Source organism: Battus philenor, unplaced genomic scaffold (assembly GCF_028537555.1).
Source record: "Battus philenor isolate CCGP_79_NKW_IND1 unplaced genomic scaffold, ilBatPhil1.0.hap1 SCAF_5, whole genome shotgun sequence".
Taxonomy (NCBI): domain Eukaryota; kingdom Metazoa; phylum Arthropoda; class Insecta; order Lepidoptera; family Papilionidae; genus Battus; species Battus philenor.
In genome coordinates, this window is record NW_027181715.1 from 1,563,643 (window position 1) to 1,580,515 (window position 16,873).

General features: G+C 32.5%; 1 protein-coding gene across 1 annotated transcript; it reads left to right on the forward strand.

Annotated features, from left to right (window-relative positions):
• The first annotated feature begins 321 nt into the window (after window positions 1-321).
• On the forward strand, window positions 322-16,481 carry Surf4 (Surfeit locus protein 4). Its single transcript, XM_068772565.1, has 6 exons — window positions 322-460; window positions 2,341-2,502; window positions 8,884-8,985; window positions 13,195-13,425; window positions 15,326-15,505; window positions 15,988-16,481. Exons 1-6 carry the CDS (start codon window positions 410-412, stop codon window positions 16,072-16,074), a joined length of 813 nt encoding a protein of 270 aa, XP_068628666.1. The 5' UTR covers window positions 322-409; the 3' UTR covers window positions 16,075-16,481.
• The last annotated feature ends 392 nt before the right edge of the window (window positions 16,482-16,873 follow it).

Sequence of the window (16,873 nt, forward strand, 5' to 3'; positions counted from 1 at the left end):
AAAGTAATATATTATTCTAACATACTGCAGAAAATATTTATGTACAATATATTTCCTATAATAAATATTAAAGCATAGAAATGTGTACTATAACATTTGTTCTAGACGATTTTAATTATAATTGACGTTTTTAAGATCATAAGGAATCAAAACATCCGGTGCTCTTAAGTTAAGTGAACAGATGTAATGTTCTCGATATACTAAAAAAAGAGAAGGTCTTGAAAATATCTAATTATTTAAATTTATGTAATATATTCCGATAAAGTTGTTACATTCGTTGATAAAAGTTCTAGAGTAGGTTTTTTGACAGGAAGTGTATCCAACTATCCACACGTCACTCAAGATCTGACTACGAGTTCAACGGCAGTGAAATTTCATTTAGTGTTAGTGCTGTGGGTTAGTAGTTATAATGCAAATTCCTAATGAATATGTGTCCACTGCGGAAGATGTGGCAGACCAGGTAAAATTTTATGTTTTCATTATAGCAAAAATTGCACCAAAATTAATATTTGGTAATATTCTTCCTTTTAGAAATGTCACGTCACCTTATTTTTAAGCTTTTGATCTTTAAACTATGTAATATTCAACTGTATGGTTGTTGTTTATTCAAATTTTTATTACATCCAATGAACATATTGCAATAAAATATAACCTAATTTGAATTTAGAGATTGTTTTCTATACTCTTGCGAAATATTAATTTGAAAGTCTGAATTTTTTTTATTTTTGTTTAATAGTTTTATTTTCAATGGCCTGAATTAAGAGCTTGATGTATTTGTAAAAAATATTTTCTACATAAAGTATATATTTTAGTTCATATACTATTTTAATATACAATTTACATTTTTTGTGTACTAAAATTAAAAAGTTGCAACGAACTAACTGCAAGTAAAGAGTAGAGAATAATTTCATACATCATACTATGCCTTACTTTCTCTTATAAGGATCGTGGAAACATATGGAAACATTGCCTTAGAACTATTGAGACATTGAATAAATATTACAATGAAATGAAGCCATTATTCATTTCCTACTCAATAACCGAATTACCCGAAGTTATTTATTATAATATTAAATACCACATTAATGTAATAGCTATGTACACTTGATAATTACATTGTCATGATTATTATTAATATTCCTTGAGTAACAGCACTAGTTTTAATTATTTCTCCTAATCCAGTGTTTAAATACCTGTACTGTACTGTATTGTGTACTATATTAAATTGTGCTTAATTATTAATAACAATTATATTTTGAAAATTCTCTAGTTAGAGTATTGAAATTATATGATTACACAATATGTAGGTTTATAAGTATTTTCCAACTTGCTGTAATTTTAAAGGTAACTATTTGTTTGTTCCGATTATGCCTTCACCTTTCCTGCATACAGGCTGATTAGAATCAGGTGTAATAGCTTTATAAATGTGAATGTACAGTATAGTATTTGTCAGGTAATTGCTTTAAAGCTTTTTCACCGATTTCTTTTAACCATGTATGTTTCATTTCAGAGTGTTCACATTGATCACTCTGAAATGTTATGTTCATAACAATTCATTTTTAAAAACTATAAGAATGTGACAAGCCAAAATTTTCTGGCAGTACAATGTCTACAGGAACATATATATAATTATATATATAATTAATTTTATATATGTAATTAATTTTAATATGGAATAAACCCAATTTTGTTTTTTTTTTCTTTCTATGTTATCATTATATTATTAATTATTTCTAATATTTTTTATACAATTTTTTGTAGTTTTTACACATATTCTCAATCCCTATGCATGTACTTGATTAGGCATTTTAAATGCATGTTTTAAAATAACAATCACATTATAAACCATATTTGAGTTCATCACATAGGATATGTTTGATTGTTTTTGATTTTTAAGTTAAGAAAAGTGAAATTATTTTGATTATTACAAATAACTTACAGCTGAAATTTATTAAATTGATGATAACACAATAAAAACTTATCTATTTTAGTAACATTATGTAAGCCATGGTACAATATAATGTATTGCCATTTCTGATATGTTAGCATGAATGTAATTATTATTTAGATAAGAAAATGGTTATCAATTATATGCTACTGAAAAGATATTTGTAAATGTATTTTTCTCTTCACTGCTTTTTTTTCATTGGTTAATTTTAAACAATATATATTTTTTAATCATTCAATATAATTTTTTACAACAGGCCATATGAACTTATGCTGGTTAGGTGCATTGATATAAACAATAATTAACTAATGATTCTTATCATTGCCTCTAAGAGGCAATATAGAAATTGAAGAATCTGTAAGATAGTTTTAATAATTTGTTTTACTCTATAGGTCATCCGCAAAGGCAAGAATGTGCTACCCACTGTTGCACGACTGTGTCTAATCTCCACATTCCTTGAAGATGGATTACGAATGTGGTTCCAGTGGTCAGAACAACGTGACTACATGGACATCTCATGGGGTTGTGGAAAATTCCTTGCCACCATGTTTGTTGTAAGTATACAATTGAGTTTTTTTCCCATTACTTTCATTGTGCTCATCAGAATTTTTCTGTGCATGTGATAAAATTCCTAGTAGAGGTCCCCTATTAAAAAAATCTTGCATCTTGACTACTGTGTAGTGTGCTCACTAAAGCAACCTGAAAACTTGAATCTAAAATAATTCAGTGAAATATGCTGTTTAGGTTTCTGAGAAACCCTCATATATAGTAATTAATAATGGGTAAAGATCTATCTCCAATCCTAATCAACTGTCCATATTTATTGTATTTTTAATTTAAATAAAGAGTAACAGAAATAAATGGTTAAATGAGGTTTCCTTTAAAAAAAATAATATACAAATATGATATACACTTTTGTACTGATTTATTTCATTAGTGGACCCATAAGGCTTAGAGAATTGAAATTTGGTAGGACTATTACTATCATCAAATAGAAGATAGCTAAGTACATATTTAAAGAAATTCCATCCGAAAGGGGGTTGCCTTGATATATAGAGAGGACATATAGTATTTTTTTTAAAGAATTTTTGTTATAAGAAATATTTATTGATCTAATTTTTTAACTAGCTATTGTTAACAATTAAATAGACTTTGGACTAACACAATGCTTAGTCATTACATGTTAAATATCTTGACGATCAACATTTTAACTGATTGAATTATTTTTCTGCCTTATTGTAACAATATTTAGATTTCAATAGAGATTTTCGTAAATTGTTTTAACATCCTGTATAATATCAATAGTGACCATTTTACAGTAAAGGAAAATTAAAATCAATTCATGTCATTTGTGTTTATTGTTAACTATGAGTTTATAAAAGGAATAAAGTTATTGTCATAAATTGAAAGAAATTGCCACATGAGAAAATATTACTATTTTTTCCTTCCTTGACGTGAAAAAGGTATGCACATTAAAATAAAAGAAATGATAAAAAATGTTCTAAATTCATTTAAATTATTTTTGGAGGGGATCTTTAGAAGAACAAAGGTAACTGATTTAGCACGTCCGAACTGTCAGTGGGCGCGGCACATAGCTTGTGCAACCAAAGTCCGTTGGCGCCTAAAGATTTTTGAGGACAAGACCGTTCATCTTGGACGATCTTTGGAAGCCTATGCCTTGTAGTACGCGTCTGTCAATTATTGTTTTTTTTAACTGTCCCAAGACAAGTAAATGTCAACAGAAAATGCCAAAAAGATAATTTATAGCAACTCTGTGGTATTTAGCTTTTTCGTAACGTGATAAGCAATTTTGATGTTGTCTATAATCTGTTACGAAATTTATTCAATAATTTTTCGTCAATTCACTTCGTGATTTATCGCACATTCTTTTTAAAACGTGCGCGTATGTTGAAATTTACATGTTTGTTATGTAACGGTATATACATATCATCTAAAGAAGTATTAAATGAAAATTTATTTTTTATAAATTGGTTGTAATATAGAACAGTGGTAGACCAACGAAGACTTGCAATCATCGAGTTCGATTCTCATTGATATAGTGTTATATTATTCACAATATGCGCATTGATTATATAGGGGATATTTAATGCACAAAAAAACCTAGAGGATGAACAGCAGCTTCCTTTGCGTACCACAATACCACGTCACACCAGACATTCATTGAGATTGAGTTTTTTTCACCACTTTATCTCTGGTAACGCTTTCCGAAGTGGCAGTAGTGATGATAATCAGGCATTGGAAATAGACCAAGATGAGATTCGGTCTTTTCGGCCGCCCTCAGGGTGCTAAGCGGTTGTTATTGACGTGTGACAAGGACAAGCTGAGGCCCCCTTGTGGAGGTCTTTAAGCTTGATCATTCTATGGAACGTTCACCGAAGCCATCTAACAGCTCTGCCTTTCGATCCTGTAAAATAGTAATATGGAGCGTACTAAGACAGGGCTCCCCCGGGAGATCTAGATGTTCGTTACTCTAAAAGAGGTTTTAAGCTAGACGCACTGCACCTGCCACCTCATACCCGCGGAATCTGCAAATGACATTTGAGAGACAGCAGTGTCTTTTAAAAATTACCACATTGCGATCGTCAACCCGCCTGCCAAGCATGGCGATAATGCTATATCTCCCATAAATATTTTTGGAAGAAGTCTGTGCTTTGCAATTTGCGTCTATGGCATGGATGCACAGACCGCGGCCCGCCGGTCCAATACTGGTGGCCCGCAGACAGCAAAAATAATGCTCTCGTACATTCGAAACATATTGAATTTTATTCCATAGTAAAACCAAAAAAAAAAATTATCTATACTTCTGGCGGCCGGCCCGCCATCAGTTCATGCTTTGCCCGAGTGGCCCCTAGTCTTAATAAGTCTGTGCAACCATGGTCTATGGTGTAGCGACAACGAAATTGAAATGGCATTTCTATTGAAACTATACATGAATATGGAATGGAAACTGAAGGTGCAGTGAATTATGGCGCTTGATTCTGATCTTACGCGGACAAGTTATTCATGATATTAATCATTTCTTATTCTTGCAATTTTATTTTTACATAATAAAAAATTACGCAGTTGTGATAATACCGGAATACTGCTGTAATGTCATCCCTATTTAGTTTTTGTCCGGTTTCTAATGTTAAATAAAATGTTACTATGTCGCTTATATGTTGAATCTGCGAATATAATTTACATGTTAATTCCTCGAATCACGTATATCTAGTTCACCTTGACCGGAACAGCTAGTATTGTCATAAAATCCTTCCAAAAACTGATGTTTAAATAAATTGGACGGCGACATTCGCATCGGCTGAAAAAAAAATAATTAGATTATATATATCTGAGAATTTATAATTAAAATTGAATATAAAAAAATCTAACAATAATTAACAGCCAGACATGTTTGAAAGTGTTATGGAATACGACAGCCGTGTAGACTTCATTCAAATTTAAAATTGGAACAGATAAAAAATACATCGTTTTTTATAACGGCCAGTGCGACGTGCGGTGATTGGGTCAACGAAAGTGAATACAGTCCGCTGTTCAATTTCACTTATTGCTATTGAATACTTTGCAACATGAACATATTACTATCTTGTATGTGTTATTATTTGATATTTTAATTTGTCAATAATGTTAAGTTAATTTTAATGCATGACTACGTACATTATTAAATTGAGATCCTTACGATTGTATTTCGCGGGGTAATTTCCTTAGTATGCAATACTATATTCATATCGTAACCGCTAAAAATTCAAAAAAAAAAGTAATCGAAGATACACGAGGTGCGCGTGCCATGTCATACCGACCACTTTTTTTTTTAATCACATATAGGCGAAGCTTTTGACCTCCGTTCCACCTCATCTTAAGCGATGACCAGGTCTACGAGGATATATGCTTGCCTAGAAGAAACCTATTCACTCTTGTCTTGAAGACTCTACTTATAGTTGATAGAAATACTGAATCTTCTTACGAAGACTCAACAAAAGGTTTTGGTTTACCTAAAATTAATTTGTTACCTTTAAACAGTTGTAAGCAAATTTAATTAGTCGATATTTCATCTGTGAGTAATAATGGCGTCTAAAGCCATTGAAAATAACAGAGAGTAGATATTAATGATCAAGTTATAACAGTCACGACGGGCTTCATAAGAAGTCTCAAGGTCTCCCAATGAGAAATGGAGAGGTATATGCCCGGAGTTTGTGCTGTGAGCTGTGTTCGAATCAGGAATGAAAAGATCCGCAGAAAAGCCAAGGTCACCGACGTAGCTTGAAGAATTACTCATCTGAAGTGACCGTTAGGACCAAAAGGTTTCGAGTGGTGACGGAGCCAGTAGACGGATTATGGGCAGGCTGCCCGCTAGGTGCACCGACGACATTAGGTCGCGGGTAGTCGCTGGATATATATATATATATATATATATATATATATATATATATATATATATATATATATATATATATTTGCAACGCACTATTATGAATCTGTGGTATCATTACGTATTAGGTGAAAGCTCGTCTAGCCATATTCTGATACGTATTATTATAGTTGTATGTTCTCAGACTCAAAGCTCTTTATATAAGAGCAAGTTTTAAGTGCCCAGTGAAATGTAGGAATATTGTATTCGCCGCACAGAGCTAGTACGAGAAATGTACAATTTAAATTTCGTTGTATAATCGTAAAACTTATTAGGAATATGTTTACATTGGTAACAAAATAACTGGCATATAAACTTAAATATTAGCGCTTCGTTTTTATTTTTCGGCATTTATTTTCGAGAATCGATGAAGTTAATACATCTAAAAAAATCACTAAACCTTTTCATGTATCAAATTGAATAATTACTGAATTAACTAATTAACAATAATAATTAATGGATGATAATAAAAATAATTGAAGAATTGTTCGTATAAAGTGGCAGTAGGTAATGCATATCGCTTGTGCAACTGATGGCCATTGGCCCCGAAAGATTCTCGAGTGACGACTACCACCTGCCGGTAGACGCGGAGTGGGTAATTTTCCCACTTGGTGAACGATGACATAGTTTTTTTGAGGGAGATCTATGCCTTTTAGTGGGCGTCCACCGGCTGAAAAGAAAAAAAAACCTCAATTTACGTACTTTAGTTTTTCATGTATAAATGTATCCTGTTCTTAAAAATGATATACTTCCGCTACACATTCACTAGTTTATGAAAATACAATTGAAAGAGAGGTATATTAACTTGATCCGGTGAATATAGCATAGTTAACTGTTAAGTCAGACGATGAACCAAGTCTATTGTACTTTCCCTTACGCGCACGATTACGGCTCATTGTAATCTAGACATAATTGTCTAATAAAAATATCTAATATATAGGGGTACATTCGGACATTGTTACTGTTTGTATGTGTATTGTAATGGCAACGAAAATTGAACAGACAAACCAGTGAACATGTGTTGTTTGATTTAAAAAAAGTTGTATAAAAAAGGAACAGCGAGGAACGTGTGTGGGTAGATTGAAGTAGAAAGGTGAAATGTTTGACTAAAACATAAGAAGTTCACGAAATAAACACCTGTAACAAATTGTTTTGACAACGCATTAGCTATAATTCGCTGAGCATTCATATATATTTTCTGTCATATTCAAATTGAGCAGAAAATTAATCAATTCTAGATATACTTTACTGGCTTAATCGTGTTTTTGTTATTTTGAGCTTTACGGGAACAAACATTGTTGTCAATAAATGTGTATTAAATATGGCGATTTAAACTGGGATTTATTACATTATTTTCGGTATTATGTAATAAATTTTAATTTGGAAACACATTTGAGAAGTTGCTAGATGTTTTTTTTATTAATTCTAATTTGAATCGCTAGTGTTTTTTTTACAATATTTTTTTTCGCTTTTACTAAACGCTGACAGTTGGGAGAGGGTTGCCGCTATTTGATACGAATCTTATCCCAGCTGCGAGGCAAGACAACGTCGAATAATTATTTACAATTTTTCTTACAGTTTTCTCTTATGGGTAAATACAGCTAAACTTTATACATGTTAACAATACAATTTGGAAATTTTATCAATTATATATTAGTTGGTACATTATTTTATTTCAAGTCGCTGCCCAAGCGCTACAGACCTGTTAGCGAAACCATTTCTTAATAATGGTGAAAAAATTGACACATGCTAGTTGATTGGATGTCGGTGTAAGCTTTAAAGGGTGTTTCTGTATCTCATGTGTCGGAAAAAAACATTAAAGTTTTTACACCTATCTTCAAACACCCTGTTTATTGCACCCCGATACTAGAGACCTGTCGTGCTCCCTTGTAATTAATTATTGACAATGTGCTATAATTATTTACAATCTTTCATTCATTCCTCTGTTGTCCATCTCAATCTCTTCCATTCCTTTTCATACCTTATATATCGCCTCTCTTCTTTCGCGTTAAAAAGCACCCGGTATAAAGTGATGGCTCTGGACTATTTATTTTTTATAAATAAATATAATGCGACTGGCCCAATGACTTCAGGTAGTTCAAAGTCTGCAGTTACAGATGGTGAATTTTTATATGTATTAATCCAATTTGAAAAACCTTTTTTTAACTATGTAATCATTAGGTTGTTTATTATTTCTGATCTGGATGGAGCACACATTATTCAGAAATCAATAGATTAAATGATAGCAAATAAGTTATGTATATATCACGCCTTTAAACTTATAGAACTTTTCCAATTTCTAATCCCTCTATATACACTACATTAGATGTTTTAATACATATATTTTAATCATATACAATTTTAAACCACATTTGAGTTGTTTTATAAAATTTATCATGTTTGATTGTTTTTGATTTAAAAGTAAAAATAATTTTTTACAAAATTAATTTGAAACTTAGAGATTTTTATTTTTAGCTACTTTGATTTTACAAGTCACATTTTGTTACAGATCATAAATTTAGTGGGTCAGTTGGGAGGCTGCGTGATGGTCCTGGGCAGGTTGAAGGTCGACATCGCGTGCGGCATCCTATTCTTCATCGTCGTTTTGCAGGTGAGATAATGTTTTTCATATATTTAATTATGTACAAGCGAAACGTGTACATTTTGTACATTTATGATATACTTTTCGCATTACAAACTTAATTTACTGAGGGTCGTGATGTTGGACACTTCCATGGGTATGATTTTTCTGGGAAATTGTCAAGTGGTGGGTGCTCGCGTTCTTCCACTCTTAGACCATTTATCTCCTGTAAACTTTTCTTGTTTACGACGTAGTTATCTGGTTTACTTAATTGACGGTTTTCACTGTGGCCAGTCCACCTGACTGATCAGCAATCATCCTTTTTCATCCGGACAAGGTAAATTTTCCTAAGTTGTTCCGAACGGAACAGTGTCCATGTGCGAGGTTTTATCCCACAAAGAGCGGGAGTGGTGCTTCAAGATGGACCCAGACACCACACGGGGACACGTTTATGATATAAAAAGTAAAAAAATATGTGTCTAATAAAGAATTATTTCTAAATATATGCATGTTATACCAATTAATCAAACCAATCAATTGCTTTTTGTTTACGACGTCTTGGCACGTTTGCGATTATTGAACGAGAGGCGAATTTAATAGTTTGCTGTTAGAAAATTAAATTGGCATTAAAATTATCTATACAAATAAATAAAATTGGAATGTCTGTACTATTGTTTGTAATAAGCGTATGAATGTATATACGGTACATATAAAATTTAATTGTCTGTTGTAATGTTTAAAATAGCTTGACCGATTTTGTCGGGAATTATACAAGCATGTAACTGATGTAATTAGGAGAAACTTAGGCTACTTTTATTTTTAGAAACATTCTTAAACGTTATTTTGTTTTTTAAAATTTCACGCGGACGAAGACGCGAGCACAACTAGTTTGCAATATATATATTTAATTTTATAATGTCTCTTTGACTCTTAAAAAAAACATTTTGTGGTTCAAATGCACATTTATTAAAAAATATCTTTGTTGTTTTCTCTTAACTCAAATATTTTGAAATAAAGTGAATGAAAAGTATTTTCTCTCTCTATATAAAAATCTAAAAGTTTACTAATAGTTAATTATCTATTTTTTAATGGAGATAGCTCCGTAAAGTAAATATAACACGTGACGAAAAATGGTGCCATAACTGCTTTGGCATTCATTGTGTATATATATATATATATATATATATATACACATATATATTAACGCACTTAATAAACACTTGAAATTCGCTACACCATAAATATCAAAGCACTGGCATTTGGCGCCATTTGTAAAAATTAAGGCTCGTTCACATTATGACATTACTTTTGCGCCACCTGTATGCTACCAAGTAAGAACTACTCCGTATCTATTCAAAAGTGCCGACTTGTGACAATAAATGTCGCGGTAAAGTTTGATATATAAAATACTATGTAAACACCTCCAATCGATGGACATCACTAGAGGTATTAAAATATAAAGTATTTCTCTGTATTTTTAATGTCTAAGATCTTGGCGCACTTTAGGTGTGGCCATGTATTGTCATAGTAGACTCACCAGCCAAATGCGCAGCGGCCAAACAAATATAGTAAATACGTCTCATTGACTAGCGCCCTTCGTCTCGGTCGCTCAACCCGATAGCCATCTTGAATTTATTCACTTACACACAATTTTAATATTCGTATTAAAACGAATGCCATATGAAAAAATTTGTATTTCGATAAAGGTTCAACGATGAGCCATCTCTCGCTAAACCATTTGAGCCACGAGGGTCATCATCTTTTGTGTCACTTTATCTTACGGTATTTTATAATGAGACAATGCTACCGAAATTAATTAATTAATTCTATATATTTTTAAACAAAAAGAGCTGCTTATTTATAACTTAAAAGCTAGTACAATACCCGGCGATAAATATTGCACATCGAACTTTGGAAAGAGACAATCGGCTAATTTCGGTTTCGTAGACCATTATCTCTGTCGCACGACTGACAAAACGTCACATAGGCAATGTGGGACAGAGATAGCAATATTTATCGCCGAGTGCTGTAAGAGATTTTTTTAAAGAATTTGGTGTTCTAACGATTGCTTTCCTCAATATATATTTGCGCCAAAAAATTAAAATCTTATATTAGGAATAGTGACAGACATATGATAAATACAACAAAATAAAAATAAACTCAAAAGGAAATGTTTTCTTTTCAAAAAGTTTACAAATACTTCCATGGGTCTGAGTGTGAGTATATATAATAAAGTTCCGCGGGATATCTAAGAACTTCCATTACCTGGTTACAAATCTAAAATAAAAGAATTTTAAATAAATCTCACACAGCATTAATTTTTTTTTTATCGAAATGCGTGGAACATTCTTGACGTCATTTAAAATGACCAATTCTTTCTGGTAGGCTCTTAGTAAATCAGGAATCCGATACGGTGGTAGATTACTACTTATAATGTTAAAATAATTGACAATTCAAAAGTGCAGGTATGTCTAATTGAATAAAGATATTTTTAATTTAAATCGGCAACGCTTACCACAAGCCATGTGTTACAACTATCAATCAAAACGTATAAGAGTATTCCGTGGCCCAGTTGCCTAACTGGACGACGTCGTTACAAATCTATTATTATTTTTGAAATTTTATGCGTTTTAATATATCACCAAATCTAGACTGTAGTCGCACACTTAATTTTTATGCCATGTGTGAATAACAGCATTTTATATATTTTATGATATAATTCTTAATAATTGATTTCCTGGTTTTAACTAAATTTGAATGATAAGGTTCACTGGTGTGTCGTAAAGAGTTAAAATTAGACTATAGTCATGTACTATTTATGTTTGTATATTTAACTTCCTTCCCTGTTGGAAGATACGATTAAATATTGTTTTGTTATTGAAAATGTGTACGAGATATTCGATTGACCAGTGTGACCTTTCAATCAATTGAAGTATATATGAATCGAGTGCGTATATCATTATATTTGTAATTCGATATTTTGTATCGATTGAGCCGCAACTATTAAATTGGAATGTTTTGAATGACAGACCAAGTCGATATTCTTTCTTAAAAATCTTGAGCGTAATCATTCTTAGAACGTACATCTAAGGTACATAGACCAAGCCGTCGAAAACTGCTAGGGTTGTAGTTATATGAAAAAAGAAAAAAAAACGTGGCCTACCTGTACTGTGTTATTATAATTAGAACCGTGCTTTTGAAAAAAAATACATTTTCTACAACCACTGCATAATTTGTATAACCTTCGTTTTTTAAATCTTTTTTATATTTTTTTTACATATCTATCACGATCTTTTTTTTTGTCACGTTGATATTTAAGTAAAAAAAATTTAAGTAAGGCACTTAGATTCCAGCAAGTGCCCGAAGCCTTAACTTAGTTATTACACACGCGTGCAACTAAACCGGCAGAACCCTACAAAATGTATATTTTTTTTCTGTATTAGCTCTGACAATGTACATAAAATGTATATCTACTAACAGCTAGTGTTTAAGTTTTAAAATAACATTAGTACTATTTAAATTCGACGGGCAGTTTTTAATAAACCGTTACATCTATGTGAGCATCGAAAAATCATTGTGTCGGAAAGCTCTAGCTAGCTCTAGCTCTCTGAAACTATGCACCATTATGTCACGTCTGATTAGCAAATCAGACGTTGACTTGATTATATTTCCGCAAGTTACGTAAGTTATTTTCCGTAAGTTATTTCCAAAAATCAAGAAAAATGCATACTACATCCGGAGAAGCCTTTCAAGTTGTTGTCAGGGACTTGGCCAGCGGGAAATCGTTTGCAGACTAAATCTGAGGGGAACCGCTGCGTCGAAAATATACAGGAGATTTGCTCCTTCATTGAAAAGCCAAATAAGTTTATTTATTTTAGCTTCTTCTTTTTCTTGTTTTTCACTAATCATAACTAATGTTAAGGCGAAGCGCTTTCAACCCTTACCCTGGAAAACGGTTCACTGCGGCATTTGTTCCGTTTGTGTCATTTCACTCAACCGAAAGGAAACAAAACGTATCTCATTGTTATAGTTAGAAAAGATTGCAATCCTATTAAGGTTATTAAAAATAATATTGACATTTTTAATAACAAAATTTGAAACTCCTTATTATTAAAAGTATACCTAAATGTGCTCTAATTTTGTTTTGTTTGGTGCCAAAAGATTATTTCTGATTATTTTTAGTTTTTACATAACATTTGCTACCATTTTTTAAACAATTAAAAAAAATAAAAATTGCAGACATTCGCGTACAGCATACTGTGGGACATGCAGTTCTTGCTTCGCAACCTGGCCCTCATTGGAGCGCTGCTGCTGGTGTTGGCGGAGGCGCGGGCGGAAGGGCGCAGCCTCTTCGCCGGCGTGCCCAGCCTCGGCGAGAACAAGCCGAAGACCTACCTGCAACTCGCGGGCCGTATCTTGCTCGCCTTCATGTTCATCACATTGCTGAGATTCGAAGTGTCCTTTTTACAGGTACGTGTTTTGATTTAAAAATTTCTATTATCATCATCATGTCAACCGATAGACGTTCACTGCTGGGCATAAGCCACGCCCTAGTTCATCACAATGAAGTCTTGCTCTGCCCGTATCCAGCGTCTTCCTGCGACCTTGACTAGAGAACCTTTCAGCCTCAACAGCCATCTGTTTCTCGTTAGTTAATGTGTCCGCCCACTGTCACTTAGACGAACAATTATTGAAGCTAAATCGGTGATTTTCTTTAATTCACATGATAAAGAAAATAATTAATCGAGTACCATGTACAGTGTAGACACTTCGAGTTCGTATTTCATTTCATATTATGTTGAACTCTATATTGTTTGGTATGGTGAATGATCACGGTAAAATATTTTAAAGTGTATTACTTCAGATAGCCCCTGAACTTCACACTACAACTTCATCTAAACCAGGGCTTCTTTGACATTAATACATCTTGTGTGGCCAATGAAATTTACTTACAGCATACTTAACACATTCCATGCCATGTGGGTTGTAGACGGCTCCCGCTGCACTTTCCATTGCAGTTGCAGTTGTAATTGAAAGACAAAGGATTCTTTTAAAATGAATTGTAGAGTCGAATATAGATAAGTTCACGTATGTGCGTAAGTAATGCATATTAAAATTTATAATCTTTAACCGCTAATTGTAACTTCGCAGTGTTGAAAAAGTATAAAGCATACGTCTTAAATTACTTTTTTTAATTTTCAAAGTGTGTGTCGTATACGCCTCACGCTGTTGAATGGAAAAGATTCAAAAATTGCGGTCGAACGGAACTTGTTAAAGTACAATATGTTATATTTAGATTGTAGTTGAGTAATTACTAAACTAATCAAACGTAATTACGTTTATGTTTGACTTTTACTAAATTGGTTTAAAAATGTACCTTTTATGTTAAAAACATAAACGATATTTTATGTATTATATCCAAATTATTCTAAAGTCCGAAAAACATCCGTATTAATAAAGAATCCAATTATTTTTTTTTACTACTAAACAATTTATTATTCCCATTTAAGACTGCTCTAGAAAATTCTGTTAATAAATAAATACGTCCGTCAAAAACTTATTCGGCTAGAATAAAGCGCGTGACGTCATATGTTTTCAGAGAAAGCGTTCGCGCGAGTTGGTCCATTTGCATTTCATTAATTATGTATGAGAGTCGCAGAGGTAACCTTATGCGTCGTTACCGACCTGCAGAACTTTAGTTTTATGTCATATTATTTTAAGATAAAAAAGGTAATAAATTCTAAATTACATGAGTAAAATTACTATTATGAACAACTACTCACAGTGGCATTTGGTATATTTTAAGTGAAGTCATAAATATAAGAAAATTGTTTGCAACTAATAGTGAAGAATCTATTTTATTTACATTTATTCCTAACTTAAAAACTTAATTTGATTAAATTGAACATTTTCAGCTTATGGATATTTCAAAATATGTACCAAATTTACAATATAAAAATAATTGATAAATTAAAAATACTTTTTAGCTTCACATTTTTATATAAGTGGGTATATAGTACAGATGCTTTTATCTCCAAATGTGTCGAGACTTGCAAAGCTCCTCTGCCGTCCACGACACTTGTTCAAACGGTCATATGAAAGAAATACGACTTGTTGCATGCAATCTTCCAAAAACTATTAATTCGTACTAATTAGATCTAATTCTGACATTTTTACCGAGTTTTGGAAATATGCTAAAAATCTAGCTGCAGATCCCCTGGAACCAGCTAAATTCTAGAAATTCTTTTCTTCTAAGTTTTCTAAAAAAAAAGGTCTGGGAACATCTAGTGTAAATAGTTGAAGGACTCAAAATACTATATTTGTTAAAAACACATCAGGCTGACCATTATATTTTGTGTTATATTTTCAGATCGTGCAGGATCTTTTGGGTAGCATTCTCATGATCCTGGTGACGGTAGGTTACCGGACGAAGCTTTCCGCGCTCATGCTGGTGCTTGTACTCACGGTGCTCAACCTGTACCATAACGCGTGGTGGGCCGTACCCTCGTACAAGCCGCTCAGGGATTTCTTGAAGTATGATTTCTTCCAGGTATGTTCATAAACTTCTATAATTTAATCATAGATTATATATCTGAATTAATATTTAAGATTGTCATCACCAAGTTAACTGACAGCAAGGCCTAAGCCTCCCCAAGATCAGTTCACCACAATGGCCAGTCTTGCACAGACAGCATCCAGCTACTTCTTGCATAAAATAGAAAATATGTTTAATATTTTCTGACTTTAACGTGAATTTGTTTCAAGCTAAAACATTATAAAAGTGTGCATTTCAAAAAATCACTTTAAGATAAATTAACAAAAGAAACTATTTTAGGAGACTAGACTACCTGCATAGAAACAAATGTAGTTTATCACTTAATTCTTACAAGTACTTACTACTTATTCATTGTACCTATCCATTTGTATCTCAAAATTAATATTCAAAATCAACAAGTATATTGCATATTCAAAAATATAGTACTGTTAATTTATATTATATAATAAACTTCAAAAATGTGTCTTTTTTTCCAGACCTTGTCAGTAATTGGAGGTTTGCTCATGATCGTGTACCTTGGGCCTGGAGGTGTGAGTATGGACGAGCATAAGAAGAAGTGGTAGGAACGTGCGTCCCGGGCGGCGCGGTGCAAGGACAGACGATATTACAGTTGGTTGTTGCGGCCACGATTCTCTTGTGTTGTGTACATACGCGGATACGGAACTGCTCTGACAAAGTCTACTGCACGGGTGACAGCTTCGTTACTTTTAATCATCACATTATGAGGCAAAGGCATATATCGTTCTTGTCAAACCAATATCTACTAAGTGCTAAAATTGATATACAGATATACCCATACAGTATTTTTTTATCATAGACCAGTTTTAAAACAAAAAGTGAAGATTAAATCTACCAATGGAAATTTTAGTAGTTGCAGAGTTCTAGCCATGAATTAAGTTTTCAAAAAAATTGAAAATTAATTCATTATTGTGCTGTGAGCGGATGTAAAGTTGGCCATACAAAAAATTTTAAACAACTAACAGTCGCTGAGGTCCTCAAAATATTATATGCTGACTTAAATGGGTTTAAGCCAAGTTAACATTTTAGTTCTATGTTGTAAACCCCTGTTTTAAAGCCAGAACGCCGTTGAGTCTGCCATGGACCCTTAGACTAGTTTGGACTTTGGGGAACATCGTTATAAAACAATTACTAAATGACTAAGCATTATTTGGTGAAGTCAACTACCTTTAAATTCTGTAATGTATATTAGAAGTTTCTACAATGTCACCATAGAATCTTTTTTACATTTACTTTTTGCACATAGAAGACATGGATTGACAATGACGTCATTTGAAATTCAGGCACAAACATTTTTTAATAATGTACATGTTATGATTATTACTTTGATATTTTAAAAAAATG

What these genes read in the sequence shown, in the direction of transcription:
- Surf4 (XM_068772565.1), top strand. Translation starts at nt 410, where the DNA reads ATGCAAATTCCTAATGAATATGTGTCCACTGCGGAAGATGTGGCAGAC. An exon ending in TCCTTGCCACCATGTTTGTT is followed by an intron (nt 2,503 to 8,883) that starts GTAAGTATACAA and finishes ATTTTGTTACAG; the next exon opens with ATCATAAATTTAGTGGGTCA. An exon ending in TGAAGTATGATTTCTTCCAG is followed by an intron (nt 15,506 to 15,987) that starts GTATGTTCATAA and finishes CTTTTTTTCCAG; the next exon opens with ACCTTGTCAGTAATTGGAGG.